This window comes from Notechis scutatus, chromosome 1 (genome assembly GCF_049901735.1).
Source record: "Notechis scutatus isolate UNSWTSFEM ecotype Mainland chromosome 1, rNotScu1.2, whole genome shotgun sequence".
Taxonomy (NCBI): Eukaryota; Metazoa; Chordata; class Lepidosauria; order Squamata; family Elapidae; genus Notechis; species Notechis scutatus.
This window is the reverse complement of record NC_142009.1, coordinates 61050052-61069777: the sequence shown is the minus strand read 5'-3', so window position 1 is coordinate 61069777 and position 19726 is coordinate 61050052. Positions and strand designations below refer to the sequence as shown.

The 19726-nt window shown below is 40.7% G+C and overlaps 1 protein-coding gene across 1 annotated transcript in view; it reads right to left on the bottom strand.

Moving 5' to 3' along the window:
* The window catches only part of KCNK17 (potassium two pore domain channel subfamily K member 17), a 29164-nt gene extending 11534 nt beyond the window's left edge, over positions 1-17630 (bottom strand). Inside the window, exons 1-2 of the mRNA XM_026679867.2 lie at positions 17406-17630; positions 7613-7724 (exon numbers count right to left, since the gene is read on the bottom strand). Of these exons, the coding sequence (XP_026535652.2) occupies positions 7613-7724; positions 17406-17630 (337 nt within the window). The remainder of the gene's footprint in view (positions 1-7612; positions 7725-17405) is intronic.
* Between the last annotated feature and the right edge of the window lie 2096 nt (positions 17631-19726).

The window sequence follows — 19726 nt, the reverse complement described above, 5'->3', positions numbered from 1 at the left end:
CAGTGGCCCTAACACACACACACATCAGAAAAGAATACCTGTTGAAATAGTTTCTGTGCTGATTATTTCTTTGATTAGTTTGTTAGAAAAAATGCATATGTAAGGAAAAACCTTCCTACCATTTCTGTTGGCAGGATACACCAAGCACATTACAGAGGGTGACAAACACTTTAGTAGTAGCCTATGTACCTTTCCTTTTATCAGCTAGTTTCCTTTCCTTTCTCTCCCCCCTACCCCAACTTGATATGGATGTGAAAATGTAGGGAAGATAAAATAACTTTAAAGGTATCTACCCATTTATTTCTGAAATTTGCAGAATTCTTGGGGGGGGGGGGGAAACACCTCAGTTCTCAACACAGCTCATGTATTACATTAATTTGGCAGATTAAAATTGGCTAAATTATTTTGTCACACATTGTATGATAAACTTTAATTCAATTATGAATAAAGAATATAACTGAAGTTACTGAAAATCATATCCCAACAAGAGTTATGTTACATTGCACCCCAAAATTAAAAAGAATTTCCTCCTTGAATCTAAACGCTTGCATTGGAAAATAATTATATCGATGATAATCAGCTGTAAGAGCTTTCTGCTTTTTTCTTCAGGGCCAAAGGCAGCTGGTGGAAAACTGAGAGTGATGGCTGATGTCATTTGTATAAGTTTCCCAGAATGTCTGCTAACCAGCAAGGGCATTGCTAGATTGGATAGCCCTGTAGGCTGGGATCAGGAAAATGTTTTTACAATTTTCTACATACACAAACAACTCAACTTCAACCTTATTTAGAGATGCAATTGGTAGGTTTAGTATAAAGCTTTCATTTACCCCAGTAGCTCCAACTGTTCAAACTCAGCAGACATAGGAAAGAGGCAGAGGTGGTATTCAACAGGTTCTGACCAGTTCTGGAGAACCGGTAGTGGAAATTTTGAGTAGTACGGAGAACCAGTGGTAACCTTCCCCCAGGAGTGGGGAGGGAATGTGTTAGCGTTCCAGCAACACTCCATTCCACCCAATGACTCTGAGACAGACATCTCTTGAAGGTTCCTTTTATTTTGGATAGTAAACTGGCACAACTGTGGAATCCAGAATCTGAAAGTTCTGGGCTTCCTTAAAATAAGTAAAATCTACAAAATCCATCCCCTGCACCCATCATCACATCAAATGCCCCAATCACCATCCGTCCCAACTTAAGACTTCTTCTCTGTTATGCGCAACACTACTTGACCTTGAATCAGAAAAAGAATGTTATTATGTCTAACTAGATATACTTCAATATATTCCCCCCTCCCACGTTCCCAGGCTGAGATGTGGCAGCGTAGGAACATCTGATCTCAATATGGCTTCCAAAGCTGACAGAATGGAGATTTAACAGTATCCTTCCCCTGCCATGCCTACCATGCCACACCCACCAAACTATGCCATGCTCACCAAGCCACGCCCACAGAACCGGTAAAAGGGTGTATGATTATCGATCTGATTCCTGGAATACTATAAGCATTCCCATTGATCCTGTGCTGCCATCTAGTGTCTTCAAAGTGATAATAGTTGTGTCAGACCCAAATCTGAAACATCATTTTATATATATTATGGTCCAATCTTTCTTTCAAGTTTATTTTTTTAAAAAAAACTTTCATGAAACACCTGGGAAGAGTCAGGCATTTTTCTTCTGTTTAATGTTTTTCTCCAATTTTGTTAATGTCTCAGCAAAGTAGGAATAGACTTGCTCAGCCTTGGACAAAGACAGTTCCAGTGCAGGAAGTGGATCTAACCCTTGGAGTCACCTTCAACAGACACTCAGCAAGTATTTCTCACAAAGATTCCTGGGTGCATGAGGCTTGTGAAACTTGCCCTCAACTGCACCCTTGCTGTGCATTTTCAAAATCTTAGTTTTACAAATCTGGCTGAAAGGATGATCCCAATACTCCTGTTACCTTTCTTCTCTTTGAACTGGCTCAAGCAAAAGATTTCATTTTTTTTAATCTGCAGCTTAGCATCCCATTCTACCCCTGGTTTTAAGGGATCCTGTTGAGTAGAAGACACATAGTTGAGAGAATCTAAGTTTCCAGGAACTTTAATGCGTTTTTTTGAAGTCTCAAACTTCAGGGAAGCCAGCAAGTCTGACCTAGACAAGTAAACATTTTAATCCAACTGCCAAATCTGAAAAGTGTAAGAAAGCTAACTGCAATTCTCAGTTGTAAGTTCCACTTGCAGGTTTGGAGGGGAGGGGGTGAATATCTTTGGACTTTGCCCTCCCTTATTTTATACTCCATGTACTGGACAGGGTGCCCCCAGTTTTTATCATCAGGCAATTGTATGGCTTTTCTGCAGACTTTACATATATATCACCTCAATTCAAACACCAGCCCACATTTACAGCAGTGTCCTGCAGTCAGATGATCACGATTTACATTTTTGCTGAAAATCAGTGTTTACTTTTTGTTTTTGGTAAAAATGACTCCTAGCAAACAATAGGTTTGCTTAACAATGGCGGCATTCCCTTTAAGACTGCTACACTCACTTAACTGTCTCAGAAAAAAAAAGTTTGGAAAACCAGGTCAGTCACATGATGAGCTGATTTACAGCCATCACAACTTATTGTAATTGCAGACTCAATTATGGTCATAACTCATAAATAGTTCTGTATCAACTCTTTACTAATCTGAAATCAAGATTAGACACAGTTGGTGCATTTTTAGCTGTTCCCTGGAAATCTATGGAGATTCTCAGCCATCCAGGTCGTGCTAGTCCCAAAGGTAACAGATAACAGATAATCAGAATTGGAAGGGACCTTGTAGGTCATCTAGTCCAACCCCCCGCTCAAGCAGGAGACCCTACACCATTTCTGACAAATGGCAGTCCAATCTCCTGTTGAAAGTCTCAAGTGATGGTGCTCCCACAACTTCCAAGGGGAAACTGTTCCATTGGTTGATTGTTCTCACTGTCAGAAAATTTCTCCTTATTTCCAGGTTAAATCTCTCCTTGTTCAGTTTCCATCCATTATTCCTTGTCTGGCCTACAGGCGCTTTAGAAAATAGCTTGACCCCTTCCTCCCTGTGGCAGCCCCTTAAATATTGGAAGACTGCTATCATGTCTCCCCTGGACCTTCTCTTTATTAGATTAGCTAAGCCCAGTTGCTGTTCGTTGTATGTTTTAGCCTCCAGTCCCCTAATTATCCTGGTTGCTCTTCTCTGTACTTTTTCTAGAGTCTCAACATCTTTTTTATAATGTGGTGACCAAAACTGGATGCAGTACTCTAGGTGTGGTCTTCCTAAGGCTTTATAGAGTGGTATTAGTACTTCCCTTGATCTTGATTGTATCCCTCTGTTAATACAATTTAGGATTGCATTAGCTTTTTTTGGCTTCTGCTGCACACTACTGGCTCATATTTAGCTGGTTGTCCACGAAGACTCCAAGATCTCTCTCACAGTTACTGCTATTGAGCCTGGTTTCACCCAGTCTATATGTGTACTTTTGGTTTTTCTTGCCTAAGTGTAGGACTTTACTTTTCTCTATATTGAGTTTCATTTTATTAGATATGGGCCAGTGTTCTAGTCTGTCAAGATCCATCTGTATCTTGAGCCTATCTTCTTTGGTGTTAGCTATTCCTGCCAGCTTAGTATCATCTGCAAATTTGGTAAGTTCCCCTTCGATTCCCTCATCTAAGTTGTTAATGAAGATATTGAAGAGTACTGGGCCTAAGACAGAACCTTGTGGCACCCAACTGCTTACTTCCCTCCATGTAGACTTAGACCCATTAAGGATTACTCGTTGAGTACGGTTTGTCAGCCAGTTGCGAATCCATCTAGTGGTGGTGCTATCTATTCCACTTTTTTCTAGCTTACTAAGAAGTAGGTTGTGGTCTACTTTGTCGAATGCCTTGCTGAAATCTAAATATATTATGTCCACAGTATTTGGCTTGTCTACTAATTTAGTCACTGTGTTGAACAATGAAATAAGATTGGTTTGGCATGATCTGTTCTTAACAAACCCGTGCTGACTGCTAGTTATCACTTCACTTGTTTCTAGATGTTGGCAGATCTGTTTTTTATTATCTTTTCCAGTATCTTCCCGGGTATTGATGTTAGGCTGGTTGGTCTATACTTTCCTGGGTCTGTTTTTTTTCCCCTTTTTTGAAGATGGGAACCACATCAGCTCTTTTCCAGTCCTCTGGTAGTTCCCCGGTGTTCCAGGATTTTTGAAAGATATGGTGCAGTGGTTCTGAGATGACATCTGCCAGCTCCTTTAAAACTCTGGGATGTAATCCATCAGGCCCTGATGATTTGTTTTCATCAAGATTGGACAGGTGTTCTCTTACTATTTTTTTTTTTTTTTGCTTATTTTAACTTTTATTTCTGGTCTGTCTTTTACAGTTTTGTTTTTGGTGGGTTGAGCTATAGTTTCTTTTTGCGTGAAGACAGATGCAAAGAATAAGTTAAGCAGTTCTGCTTTCTCTCTGTTGCCTGTTACGTCCTTGCCATCTTCTCTCTTTAGTGGACAGATTGTTTCCTTGATTTTTTTCTTGTTATTTATATTTTGGAAGAAACTTTTTTTTATTATCTTTGACTTTTGTTGCAAGTCTTTGTTCTTTCTGAGCCTTTGCTATCCTGACTTCGTCTTTGCAGATTCTGGCTATCTGCTGATATTCTGCCTTAGTTGTGTGTCCTTCTTTCCATTTTTTGTACTTGTCCTTTTTTTTCTTTCAATTTGCCAGAGAGATCTTTGTGCAGCCATGCTGGTTTCTTCTTGGATTTCTTGTTTTTCTTTCTCAGTGGTATTGTGCTAGTCTGGGCTTCTATGATCATACTTTTTAGAGTTTCCCAAGATTCTTGAGTTGTTTTCCCCTTTAGGATTTTCATCCATGGAATCTTTCCCAAGTTCTCTCTGAGTTTATTGAAATCAGCTCTTTTAAAATCCAAGACTCTGGTGTCATTATGTTCTGTTGCTTGTGTTTGTGTTGTGTTGAATTCTAGTGTTTTTTCAAGAGGAAACTGGGCTTTGGAGGGGGTTGAAGACATTTTGCATTTCAGCTGAAGAAGCTTCTTGGATGAGAAGCGAAACGAAACGTCTTAAAAAAAAAAAAACCACAGTCCAAGTTGCCTCTTGAAAACAGTCCCTCTTTGGGACTGTTCCATGGAAGTAGGAATATGGAAAAGTCTTAGCAGCTTTCTCATCTCTTTCTCCTCTATTTTGGTTTGGACTGTGCTTCAGGGAAGGGGCTAGGCAGTACTAGTACGAGGAATCAGGCATTGCTTCATCCCTCAAGTTAGGAATCTATAAAATCTATATTCTTATGTAGGACCAAGCATTGTACAGAGCTTTAATTATGATGTGTGACTCCAATAAGTGGATGGGACCAGGACAATGGAATCGTCAGGTACACAATCAAAGCTAAATGCAATTTGTTAATTAAATCCATTAATTTAACCAGTTGAATCTCCATGCATATAATAATTTCTCCTTTCTCTTATAGTAAAAGCATTTAATTAGATGCTAAATTTTTCAGAAGGGCTCCAGATGCCACACCTCTTCTCTCAGAAGTGAACTGGCTACATTTAAATGTTCTCGTTTTCCAAATGTCTTTATTTAAAATTTCCCTTCAAATGCTTGAAAAATGATTGCTGCTAACCTTTTTAAGGATTTCTGTGCTTAATTGGGAGTTGATAGATTTTTAAAACACTGGAAAAGCTGTAATATTACAGCTTTTAGTTTATATATTCCACAGGTTGTCGGAAAAAAATGTTTTCTGCATATATCCCCAAGCAATTGTGCATGGAAAAAAGCATTAATTTGGGGAAGCATGGAATATGGCCCATGATAGGCCTCAAGTCTCTAATTTAGTCTTATTTGAGACAAATGTGCTGCTTAAATGATGATTAATCATCAAGTGCCCATTTAAGCGGAATACAACTGCAGAGTAAGATAACACTGCCATCTTGTGACTCATTAAGTATACAGCCAAGAGTTAAAATGCTATGCATTTTGCTGATTTTTTTTTTTTCCAATTTAAAACCTGCTGCACAATATGCCTTTGAGGCTCAGTTCACACACCTTAAAATAGATCTTTGTAGGTTGACACAGACATTACCATGAGAACGCAGGCAAGCCTGGATACAACCTGTTTTTCCTTTTACAATATAGGAAGGGAAGAGGCATAAGATCTGCAGGGTGATTCTTCTTCACTCTTTTGCTCTTTATTGTATCTACATGCCTGGATTCCAAATGGGAAAGAGACCCAACAGCATAAAAAGAGCAAGCAGTGGAGTGATACAAAAATATATAGCCCATCAGATACCTGTAGCCTGAAATACACTACTTATGCTGTTCACAATCAGAGAAACTGTATGTGTGTGCCTGTATTTGCATCCAAACTGAAAAAAGGACAGAGTAATATGACACAAAGATAGGAATAGATTACCACCCTAAGCCATGCCTTTGGTGAATGGTTTGTCCTCTGTAGCCTACGTTCAGGTTATTCATGTATTCAAAGGAGACAGAGTGTCCAAGATAATATTTGAAAACCCAGAGACAAAAGCACTTTGGTTATAAACAGAGTTGGCTTTTTAATTTATGAAATGAACACTTCATCCCATGTGTTCTAAACAGAGATGTGGTATTCAGCAGGTTCTGACCAGTTCTGGAGAACCGGTAGCAGAAATTTTGAGTAGTTCAGAAAACTGGCAAATACTACCTCTGACTGGCCCCGCTCCCATCTATTCTCTGCCTCTTAAGTCCCAGCTGATTGGCTGGGTCTTCTTTTGTTGCCCTGCACAGGAGAATGGAGCTGGAAAGCAGGTTAGTGGGATGGGGAGGGAATGGAGATTTTACAGTATCCTTCCCCTGCCACGCCCACCAAGCCACACCCACAGAACTGGTAGTAAAAAAATTTGAATCCCACCACTGCTTCTAAAGAAGTCCAAGGCTATGAACAAAGATCAAACAACCACAATCAAGGATCTCAGTGTGAGCAGCATATTTTGCTCTATCTAGGCCAGTGGCTCCCCCAATCTTTTGGGCACCAGGGACCAGTTCCATGGGAAAAAAAAAATTCCATGGATTGGAGGGGATGTGGTTTTGCATTATGTCTGTATCCTGTGGATGGGATTTCGCTTGTTTGCGTAGCCGGTTGCTGGCATGCTGTGGATTTGGATCATAAACTCTCAAGGCCAAGATCCTTTAGCATGTTACTTTCTTTAAAATTTATTACAAAAAAGATCTGGATTCAAACAGCTTTTGGTATGATTCAGTGCATGATCCTAATTACTGGGGGTGTAGTCCTGTGAAAGTCATCTATAACTGGCATTTGCTTTGAGTGAAATCTTTACTGCCCCCTGCTGGTACTATGTGGCTCACTCTACTGATGCTATGAACATGGCTAAAGTGTGCAGCTTAAAGCAAAGATATCTTTAGAGTCACATCTGCTTTTTATAAAATTTTTCATCAAATGCAAAACAAAGCAGCAGCAGAAAGACTACAAGAATAATCTAAGATACATCCCAACTTTTCTTCTTCAGTTGTACCTTTCTTTGCTACAGAATGGGATAAAAAGGCTTAGTTTTGTGCTATAATTATTTCACATTATTTTCTCCAAATTAGTATTCCAAGACTCCTACCGATAGTTGTTACTGTAGAAACAGAGAAAAAGAAGGAGCCGACAAAGTCCCATCTGCCCAGACTTGTATTTTCTTTAAGATAAAGTCCACTCTTGTAGGCATAGATGATATTCTGTGAAAAAGATTAAAAAAAGAGAAGTCATGGATGCGGATTTCTGTCCACAAGATAGTCCAAAGTTGCATTTTTATTCACACTTTCCTCGAATAAGTTCCACTGAACACAAACTTCATTCTGAATCAAGACATGTAGTTTCCTTTGTAAATTAGTTCATCTTCTATGTTTAGCTGGCTTGACAGGAATTTAATATCTTGCCCCAATTCTCCTTTAAAGATTTAGCAGAATCCCTGCTATATAATTTTGTAACAATGAATATAAGAAAGTATAACTTTGAAGGACAACTAACCCTTAAGAGAATAGACTTTATTTTAAAGCATTCCGTATTGCCCATCCCTCAGAGAAACAGTTTTCAAGGCAGCATTTACAGAAAATAAAAGATAAAAACAAAGAATGAACCACTGAAATCAGAGTTAAAAAGCAATTACAATGTGCAGATAAGGAAAAACCCCTTAATTAGCAGATGAAGAAATGAAGTCCCTGACCAGAATGGTCTTCTCCTTCAAAAAATCTTCAGAAAATGATATCTTCTATTATCTTAATTAATGAAAGGGCTGGCAGAAACCAGATATTTTCTTCCAAAGAAATGCAGCCCTCATGCCACCTAAGTTTTAAATGCAACATTTATGTTCTCTGTAAAGATAAAAGCATGCGTGATAAAGGTTATTTTACAAAGATGTGTTAGGACATTTAAAAATAAGACTTCTTCTTGATTCACATATCCTTTGGTAACACAAAAAGACAAAGACCTGTCACCTACATCTAACTTCAAGGGTTGTTATCGGGATAAAAATGAGGTAAAGTAAGAAAACAGTACACTTAGTTTCTCTTAAGTTACATTGAAATATAAATATAGTAATAAAAAAACAGTTCAATTAAGGTTAGAATTAATTTAGCCACTAAATTATTTTCCTGTTGGACTCCCTGGTGGCTGGGACAGAGCTGGCATAATGCAAACATGTTAACTCGTACTGTGACTTTAGAGATATGCAACCGTATTATATATTATATATTATATTATATAACATATTGGCAAAAACAATCAGAAAATAAAATACAAGCTGAATAGTCAAGATCTTGTTGATGACCCAAGCTCTGTAAAGGACCTTGGAATACTCACCTCTAATGATCTAAGTGCTAGAGCCCACTGCAACTACATAGCCAAAAAGGCATTAAGAGTTGTTAACCTAATTCTACGTAGCTTTTTCTCTGGTAATATCACACTACTAACCAGAGCATACAAAACATTTGCTAGACCAATACTCGAATACAGTTCATCAGTCTGGAACCCTCATTACGTATCTGATATTAGCACAATTGAGAAAGTCCAGAAATATTTCACAAGAAGAGTTCTCCACTCCTCTACTCGTTGTAGAATACCTTATGCCACCAGACTTGAAATTCTAGAACTAGAAAACCTTGAATTACGCCGCCTTCGGTCTGACTTAAGCATGGTATATAAAATCATACATTGCAATGTCCTACCTGTCAGTGAATACTTCAGCTTCAACCATAACAACACAAGAGCACACAATAGATACAAACTCAATGTTAACCGCACCAAACTTGATTGCAGGAAATACGACTTCAGCAGTAGAGTGGTCAATGTCTGGAATACTCTACCCGACTCTGTAGTTTCTTCCCCAAACCCCAAAAACTTTAACCTTAGACTGTCTACTATTGACCTCACCCCTTTCCTAAGAGGTCTGTAGGGGGCGTGCATAAGCGCACCAACGTGCCTACCGTCCCTGTCCTATTGTTTCTCTTATTCTTCTTTTATTTTTCCTATATGTACCCATTTCATGTATTCACAACTATGTATACACTTATACTTATCTTGTAAACAATTGGCAAATCAAATAAATAAAAATAAAAATAAATAAACCGCTAAGGAGCAAGTGGATATTCTACAGTACAATCTGTAAGACCAGTTGTGATTTTGTTAGAATTTCTGATAGTTATTGATAATATGGACCATTCAATTGTCCCCAATTTCCATTCCTGGCTTGTAGAATTCCAGTCCTTTCTATCTAAATAGTCACATAAAATGGCCACCAAGAATATGACCCTTATTCCACAGACATTAGACTAACTACATGAATGATACGAAAGAGTTTCAGTAGTTTTACAATCATACTAACAATATTTAGGAACAACACAAATAAGAATTTCTGATATAATTCTATATCAAGGCACAGTAGATAATGGATCAGACGAACAAAGAGACTAATTTGAGAAAACTAAGTTGCAAAAAACTTGAAAGAGGAATAACAGAGTTGGAAGGGATCTTGGAGATCTTTTAGTCCATCCCACTGCTCAGGCAGGAAACCCGATTGTCAGGAAATTTCTCCTGAGTTCTGGGTTGCGTCTGTCCTTGATTAGTTTCAATTCCTCATTAGTTTCTATCCAGGAGTTATACTTGGGAATCGAATGGGATAGTGAGTTCTCGTTTGATACAGATCATTTCACAATGGCAGGAGTTGCTGCAAGCAGAGGATAGAATAGATGGTCTCTAAACTACCTACCAATTTATCACCACCTTTCAAACATAAACATATGTGAAGATATCTAAAACAATCAGGTACATGGAAACCTGAAATGAACACTTTCATTTATTCCTTACATGGCATTTTTCCTTACATATATTGCAATTGAATGCTTCTATCTCTTTCCAGGCTCTGTAGTGATAATTATGAATGTTGTAGTGGAATATCTGGCTAATATAAAAAAAAAAAAAACTCACAAAATTTCTTCAGTTAGAATGGTTTCATTCCTGTATGTGACTATCTTTTACCAAGTTAGTATTTTAGTCCTGTTTTTATGTTTTATATTTATATCCCTCATTATTTTTATAAACAATTCAAGATGGCAAATACACACAATACTTCTTTCTTCTCGTATTTCCCCCATAACAGGCCTGTGAGATGGGTTAGGCTGAGAGAGAGTGAAGGCACCCAGCTCAGAGGTTGTATTCAGCAGGTTCTGACCAATTCTGGAGAAACGGTAGCAGAAATTTTGAGTAGTTTGGAGAACCGGTAGCAGAAATTTTGAGTAGTTTGGAGAACCAGTAGCAAAAACTTTTGAGTAGTTCGGAATATCATCTCTAACTGGCCCAGCCCCCATCTATTCTCTGACTCTGCCTAATATGTAAAATGGAACTTTAGTTACATTCAGCCGAATATGAAATAGAGAATAGAAGCTGTGCATACAAGACTTAGGGAGCCCAGCCAACATATGCAATCGTAATCCTGCACTTTTGATTGGTCCGTGAATAGCCGATCGTGATTGGTCGTTTTAGACTAATCCGATTGGCTAGTTAATGGGTCGCCGCGATTGGACACCCCAAGCGCGGCAAACTCAAATCATTGGATGTTTTGACAGCAGCCAGCTCTATAAAAGGAGCTGCTGCTGCCTGAGTATTTCGCTCTGTTCTGAAGTCACTAATAAAGAGTTGGAGTCACTATTCGATGCCTCGTCTCCGTTCTTGCGCCCACTCTCCCAGATCTAACACTGGCGACGAGGATGGGATGCGGAGACGATAGAGCTGACTGAGCACTCGCGGAACACTAACAGAGCATGTGGCTGAGGGCGCACCGATAGCGGCAAGATGACCAGCGGCGCCATACCACCCGCTCCATTTGATCCAGCCAACGAAGACTGGGACTCGTACATGGACAGGTTTCAAATGTTCCTGGAAACCAATAACCTGAAGGATGCTTCTCCTCCAACATATTACTCCAAACAGCACCACAAACAAAAGCCCAGCCGAACTCCTGATGGGCAGGAGACTTAGATCACATCTCGACCGTCTGCACCCTGCCTACACGCCAGAAAAGCCCCTGGGTTCCAGCAGCAAATGTCGCACATTTAAGATAGGCGACCCGGTATTTGCAAAAAACTTTACCGGTGACCCATTGTGGGTCCCTGCTAAAATAACACAACTTACGGGCCCCCATTCCTACCGATTAGAAACCACAGATGGGAGGCTGTGGAAACGCCACATCGACCAACTACGCTCAAGGATGACACCTACCCCCTTCACACACCCTGAACTCCAAACCAGGGGGGGAAGGGAAATCGAGGGGATTGAAAATGAACTAACACCTGGTTCAGTACACGAAACCCCGCAGTCAGTACAACAAAACCCAGAATATTCACCAATTGAAGAGGAGCCGTGGCAGATGGTCATCTCTCCGAGAAACAGCAAGGCGGGATCAGCCAGCCCAGAGGATCCAGATGACAGCCTTGAAGGGAGTATTGGTGGCACCCCCGAGTCACCCAGCGTAGAAGTCAGGTCGCCTTTACAGCTGGACACAGCAAACAGCCCACCGGAACCAGAGTCCGGACAAAGACTGGTGGAGCAATGCAAGTCAGGTAGACAGGTGCGATGGCCTGCCTACCAGCAAGAATACATCACCCCACCCTTGAGATGGAACCTAGAGGGGAGGGGTGTTCCGAACTAGCAGGCTCGTAAGCCTGAAACTCTAATTGTTTTCCTTCCACGGCAGGCTCATAATCCTGCACTTTTGATTGGTCCGTGAATAGCCGATCGTGATTGGTCGTTTTAGACTAATCCGATTGGCTAGTTAACGGGTCGCCGTGATTGGACGGCCCAAGCACGGCAAACTCAAATCATTGGATGTTTTGACAGCAGCCAGCTCTATAAAAGGAGCTGCTGCTGCCTGAGTATTTCGCTCTGTTCTGAAGTCACTAATAAAGAGTTGGAGTCACTATTCGATGCCTCGTCTCCATTCTTGCGCCCACTCTCCCAGATCTAACAGTTTATGTCTATGTCTATTCATGGCCTTTATACACTATTCAAAAGAGACCATAAAAAAGTAAGAAGGAAATAAAAATATCAGAACCCACCCTCTTCAGCAGCCTACACACAGATAAACTGGAATTAACATCAGACAGACAAACCCTCTAATGGCTGTTTCCACATTACACAAACAGAACTGGAGCCATTGAGAAAAAGTGAGAGTTAGGTATTGGCGTAGCCATTGATAGTAGTACATTGTGTAACAGGTTCTATTATGATTTGTTGAAGGCCCAGACACTATGGCCTATACAACAACAATAAAAAGGATTAAAAATGCTGGAGAAGAGATATATGGATCTATGCCTTTCTGATTTGATGATTCAGAAAATCATATTGATTCATTTTCCAGATCAATTTGGGAAAAAAGACATCAAATAAATCCAGAGGCATTCAATTTCACACTGCAATTCAATGATTCAGGAAAAATGGCTTCAAATCAAATAGCTAAACTAAACTTTTATGCAGTGCTATGAAGTAATCCAATGTAAAATTGACCAATGTACCTTCAGCCTGATGCTGGCCTCTACAATTTAAAGTTATTCCCTATTAAGTTCAGGTTTATATCTTTCACCAATAATTCCATGGTTAAAAAAAAGAAAGAAAAATCACTCAATCCTATATAATCTTTTCCAGGGAAGATTTCTCAGCTTTAAAACTCAAATGTTAGTGTTCGCACACAATTCAATTAGCCAGGTTAAAGATGAGCTTCTGGCTTAGTTAATTATATAATCACAGAGAGTGGCCCATTACTCCAGTTAGTTAATAGTAGTAGAAGTAACAGTAAGGGCAGTGAAGGCAAATATGATGTCTTCAAGCAGTACAGACAGTCATGGGAAGGGGATAATTGTCATCCAAAATATGTGTAGGCCACAGTTCTCCAATCTATAAGCTTGGATACCTGTTTGCTAGATCCAACCTATGGTTGGGTCCATGCAATGGGTTTTGATGCAGTTGTTTCCTCAGTCTTGAAGGAGGATGTAGTATGCTCCTTTCTTAAGAGGACATTCTTGGATTCAGTCCTGATAAATTCAAATGGTTAAATCTATTTGGGCTCCTCAGATCTAGGAATACTCCATCACAGACTCTTGTTTGATAGCTTTGTACAAGCTAAGGTCCTATTGGAGTTTCTTACTTGAAGAGCAGAGGTCACTCATTGCACAAGGGCATCTAATGAGCCAATTGCACCCTTCCTGGACTGGGAGGCCCTTCAGAGACAGTTACTCATGCCTAGTCATCTGCCCTGCAGCTGGTCCAGAATGTGGCAAACCAGGCAGTAGTGAGAGAACTGTGGCAGAAACACTGTTATGTGCCTGAGACTCTGCTGCTTTGTATTGGTTGGATGCAATTCAAAATGCCGATAATCACCTTTAAAGTCCTTCATGGCCTAGGGGCTTAGATTTCTGAAGGACCACTTATCTTCAGTAGTGTCCACTCATCTGGTATCATCAACCAAGCAAAGCACAATCAAGGTCCCATTGATTAAACTAGGTCATCTTGCAGGACCCAGGAAGAACTCCTAATCTTTTGCAATAACTGCCCTTTCTCCTTCAGGAGTAGGTCTAGGTATTTTGGCCTCGAGCCAAAGTCATATTCTGGCATCCCTATGATTTGACTCATATTCTGATTTGTTAGAAATTTCAAAATGGCCACCTCTTGTTTTATTCTTCTAATTTTTGAGCTTTACACTTATGATTTTCAGCCACAGACAATTCTTTTTTCTTTGCTTGAACACTCTCATCTATTTACATTGCAAAATTATACAAGCAGTCCTCAACTTACCTAAAATTTTTTAGGGACCATTCAAATTATGGCACCTAAAAAAGGGACCTATGACTGTTTTTCACACTTATGACTGCTGCAGCATCCCCATGGCCATGTGATCAAAATTCAGATACTTGGCAACCGATTCATATTTATGATGGCTGCAGTGTCCCTAAGTCATGTGATTGCCTTTTTCAATCTTCTGACAAGGCCAGATTCATTTAACACCTGGGTTAACAACTCAATACCTGCAGTGATTCACTTAACAGTGGCAAGGTCGTAAAATGGGGCAAAATTCACTTATTTATTAATGGCACTTGACAACAGAAATGTTGGCCTGAATTGTGTCCTATGTCAAGGATTACCTGTATTTACCCCTGGAGTGAGCATGTTGACTTAGGAAGTACTCCACTACTATTTTTCACTTTCATTGTTATTCAGTTTTTTTTTTCCAGTTTTGGTAAAAAATTTAAAATTTAGTGTCCTTAGCCAGTGCCTACTTGGCCTTAGCTTGGAGTTGGCTGTATAGAGATTTGTATGCCCTTTTGTTGTTTAGGAAATTTTTAAAGATTTAATTATTCTTCCAGGGAGCCCCCTTTAATTATAATTGGTTTAGAGTTGACATCCTGTTCCTCTGGTCAGCTGTGTTCTTCTTAAAAATGTATTATCTTCTTATTTATAAGCTGCAAAGAATTGTCAAGGAATTGGATGCTCTTGAAATTTGATAAATAAAAACAAATGAATAAATAAAACTATTTGCAATGAGTTAATTTCTCTTTTCTTGTTTCTTTCTTTCTCTTTTTCTTTCTTTCTTTTTCTTTCTGGAGAGTGTCTTACATTTTCTTCTACCTCCTTGTCAAGAAACCTCATCTACGTCATAAATTTCCTTTTTTACTATATTATTTTTAACTCTTGTTAAATCATAGTGAAACATAGAAATCCAAAAACAAACAAACAAACCACTCATAAAATCTCATTGCAACATTTATGGGGTGTAACTTCAATCCTGTGCATAGTTACCCCAGTTTAAACTCCACTGAATTTGGTGGTATTTCCATCTGTCTCATACCCAACTTGTAAAACAGATTAAGCCTTACAATTAAAGAACTGTTAAATAAAGGAAACAGTCCTGCAAAACTTTTCTATTCCAAGTATTACCGTATATGCCGGCGTATAAGACGACCCGGCGTATAAGACGACCCCCCAACATTTCCACTCAAAATATAGTTTGTTATATACTGCCCCCTCTTCCGCACGCCTTCCACTTTTGCACTTTTTTTTTTTTGAGGCACTTTTGTGCACCGTGGAACGAATCCCGTGAAGCCGAAGGAGCAGCCAGCCTTCTCCCAGCTTCCAAGGAACGAGGCTGCACCGCCGGGCTCCGCTGAGGTATCCAGCTGGGGCTGTCAGGAGTTGTTACCGCTGGCGCGGCTCCGCGCGCTCCAGTCCGCTGCCTCGGGAAGGGAAAGGCAAAAGGAAGAGCCGCGGCGGCGCTTTGCAATGGCAGCAGCGGCTCCTGGTTTTGCCTTTCCCTTCCCGAGGCAACGCGGACTGGAGCCGCGCGAGCCACGCCAGCGGTAACAACTCCTGACAGCCCCAGCCGGATACCTCAGCGGAGCTCGGGCGGTGCGAGCCTCGCTTCCTTGGGAGCTGGGAGAAGGCTGGCTGCTCCTTTCGGCTTCACGGGATTCGCTTCCACGGTGCGCAAAAGTGCCTCAGCCGCGGGCAGCCGCAGTGCTTCCCAATTACTATTTGCCGGCGTATAAGACGACCCGGCATATAAGACGACCCCCCCAATTGGAGGCATGTTTTTCAGGGCAAAAAAGTCGTCTTATACGCCGGCAAATACGGTAGGTCAAAGTACAAACTCCACTTTTAAAGAAGTGAAAGAAATATCTAATTCTGCTTACTTCCTTCAAGCACTTAATTGCTTCAGTGAAAAGCTGATACGTATAAAGGTAGCACTTTGGGGATGTGCTTACTAACTAAACTATGGTTTGCTCCCATACCTGAATTGCCTGGGTTCACATTAACATATTCCATTATAATCACATACAGGCTGGGTTTGCACAATGCACCTGGCTGAAATTTGGTTGGATGCTTTGTAGGTCAGTGCGCTGGCAACATTTGACAGTTTCTCAGAAAAAGATCTATCATGATCTGAAAAGGATCTCTCATCTCCTACTGTACTCTACATTTGGGCTCTAGATCTGGACACCTGTTTCTAATCTACAGGAAAGAAAGAACATTTCTAGGATCACATTAACAGAATAACAGAGTTGAAAGGGTCATCTAGTCCAATGTAGGTCATCTAGCCCAATGCGCCCCCCAAGCAGGAGACCCTACACCACTTCTGACAGATGGCAGTCCAGTCTCTTCTTGAAAGCTTCCAGTGATAAAGCTCCCACAACTTCTGAAGGCAAGCTGTTCCATCAGTTGATCGCTCTCTCTGTCAGAAAATTCCTCATTTCTACATTAGACAAACCACTTCTCCTAAGATCCTTCCCTTCCCACCAGAGCTGATCCCCAGCCCGATTTCAAGGCCAGAACAGGTAAACCAGAACAACTAGACACAAGAACAGTTTTTCCCGAAAGCCATCACTCTGCTAAACAAATAATTCCCTCAACCCTGTTCAACTATTACAAAGTCTGCACTACTATTACTGTTAATTTTGTCATCACTCCTTATCACCCATCCCCTCCCACTTGTGACTGTAGGACTGTAACTTTGTAGCTTGTATCCTTAAGATTTATATTGACTGTTTCCTAGTATGATTTGATTGTTGATTGTACCCTATGACTATCATTAATTGTCGTACCTTAACATTCTCGATTCTTGACAAATATATCTTTTCTTTTATGTATACTTAGAGTATTTACACCAAGACAAATTCCTTGTGTGTCCAATCACACTTGGCCAATGTTCTATTCTATTCTATTCTATTCTATTCTATTCTATTCTATTCTATTCTATAACACGTGAAGGAAAGGCTGCCTCCAGGGCTACACGTGGAGCGCCTTTGAAGTTAAACTGGCCGGACTCCTCATTTCCTTTCCCTTCCAGCCCGCCCCAGCCACCTCGGTTTCGCCGGTACCTCCGAGAGCCGCTCCAGAGCCTCCCGTTCCAGGCAAGTAAAGTTCAACAGCAGCTCCCACTTCTCCTTCAGGAGCTGGTCCGTCATGTTGCGTTCCCGGGGCGACTCCAGCGCCCAGAACGCGGCGCTGCCCAGCAGCAGGTAGCTCAGGTAGAGGAACAGCAGCAGCGTCGTGCAGGGAAGCCCGCAGCGGCACTCCGCCGGGGCAGCCTCCGGTGGCTCCATACTCTAGCCGTCGATGTAGTCAGAGGCGGTGGAAGAGACGGTGGCGGTGCAGAAACGCCGGGGAGAAGCGCAGCCGCGAGGAGTTGTTGTGCCCGCCACCTCCTTCCGAAGGCTCCGTGCAGCAGCGGCGCTTCTCCGCCCGGATTCCTCTCCCTGGGCGGGGCCAAAGCAGAAGCATCCCCGGTGCTTTCTCCAACGGAGGGAACGGGTCAGTTTGAGCGGCTAACTCTAAGCTTAACTTTGACTCTCGGGCGTGTAGAAACCTTACGCCAGGGGTCTTCAAACTTGACAGCTTTAAGATTTGTGGACTTCAACTCCCATAATTCCTCCTCCAGTCATGTTAGCTCAGGAGTTCTGGGAGTTGAAGTCCACAAGTCTTAAACTTGCCAAGTTGAGGACCCTTGCCTTACGCGGAGAGAATGCTCGTTCTTGGGCCCGGGACGTTTTAGTAAGTAAAACTGAAGTAAACTACCTGTGTTGAATGTGCCATTTGGCTTTGAACTTCCGAGCCAAGGCTTTGGCAGGGCTCAGTCCCATAAGAACAACAACAGCTGTGTCCGGAGGAAGCGGAGTAGGTTTATAGTAGGTTTACCTTGGATTGAAGTGTGGATGCCAGTCAGTTTGGAATAATCGTTACAGCCCTATCCCAGAAACGAAGAGATTGAGAATTCTAGTCCCACCTTGGGCACAAAGCTAGTTTGGTAGCCCCTTAGGCCAGTCAAACGCTCTGGGGAAGAAGCAACAGCAAACCACTTTTGAAAACCATGCTAAGAAACTGCAGAAGTTTGTCTCGGCAATCAACAGGTCACCGCCTGTACACGCACACACACACAAAGTTTTGTGTTAACACAGCCTTAAGCTGGTGGAGCATGGCTGGACTACTAAAGTCTAGTCAACATTAAGTGACACCAAACTTACCATTTCTTGCAATAATTTTCTCTTCCAAAAGTTATTCAGAGTCTTGTGGCTTAAATAGAGGATCCTAAAATGTATGCAGATGAATTTGTGTACTAATTGCCACTGATATCTGAGCTTTTATAACATGCTAGGCTAAAAGATGCTTGGCTGATTTGTGGTTGAATAGGTTATGCAGATTCAGCCAAAATGGTTTGTTTAGAGCAGGCATATTCAACTTGTGGCCAATGGGCCACATGCATCCCTAGACAGCTAATAATGTGGCTTTACAAGATTGTGAATTTTTAATATATGATTTTATATTATAAAAATCATATATTTTATATGTGGCCCAAAACATTTCCTCTTCACTTAATGTGTCCCAGGCAAGTCAAAAGATTGGACACCCATGGTTTAAAGCTCAATGTGTTGATTTAATTTAAGCAAATGAATTAAATTTAGGGAAAAAAAGTTTCAATTAACCATTGCTTAATACATTTAATGAAAACAGGAAATAAAGAATTTTAAAAGGGAGCAGGCCATAACTCCTCTCCTCTTAAAAACTAAGTACTAGTGCGGTTCCAATGTTATATGCTTTTCTACAATGAAATTAGCCAGAATGGGTTTTTTGGCCAAGGCTTGTCTTCCTATGATCATAACTTGTTCTTGTGGTCTGCATATTGTTCCAAATTATGACTTATTTTGAAAATGATTTAGTTGTTATAACATACTAAACCACAATGTAAAATTGGGGATGCAAACTTATTAGCAATTTTAAAAATGTCTGTTAATTTACAAAAAGGCTGGTACAAGAACCACAGCTGGTTGTGAAAATTCATTTACTGGAGGAGAATTAGCTATCTAGGATGTTTTCCACTAGGCAAGAAAGCTTTCTGCAAAACTAACTATCTTAAAACAGTGTAGCTATTTTGAGAGTGATCTGTCAGTTTGCCAGAACTTAATTTTCTGAACAGGAAATACCTTCTAGGTATGCTCCAGAAGCCAAAACTGAAAATAGCTAGTTCTATAACAGTGTTGAGGGCTTTTAGAACAAATGTGAGTGATTCTATTGAGAATTACTGAGCGATTTATTTTCCTCTTTAAATCTCCATAAGCATTCTTTTAGGAGAAGAATAGGACTCAAGGTGAACTGGTGCAATGCTGGTTTTGTTCACACATTTTGCTAAGCCCAATTTTTTTAA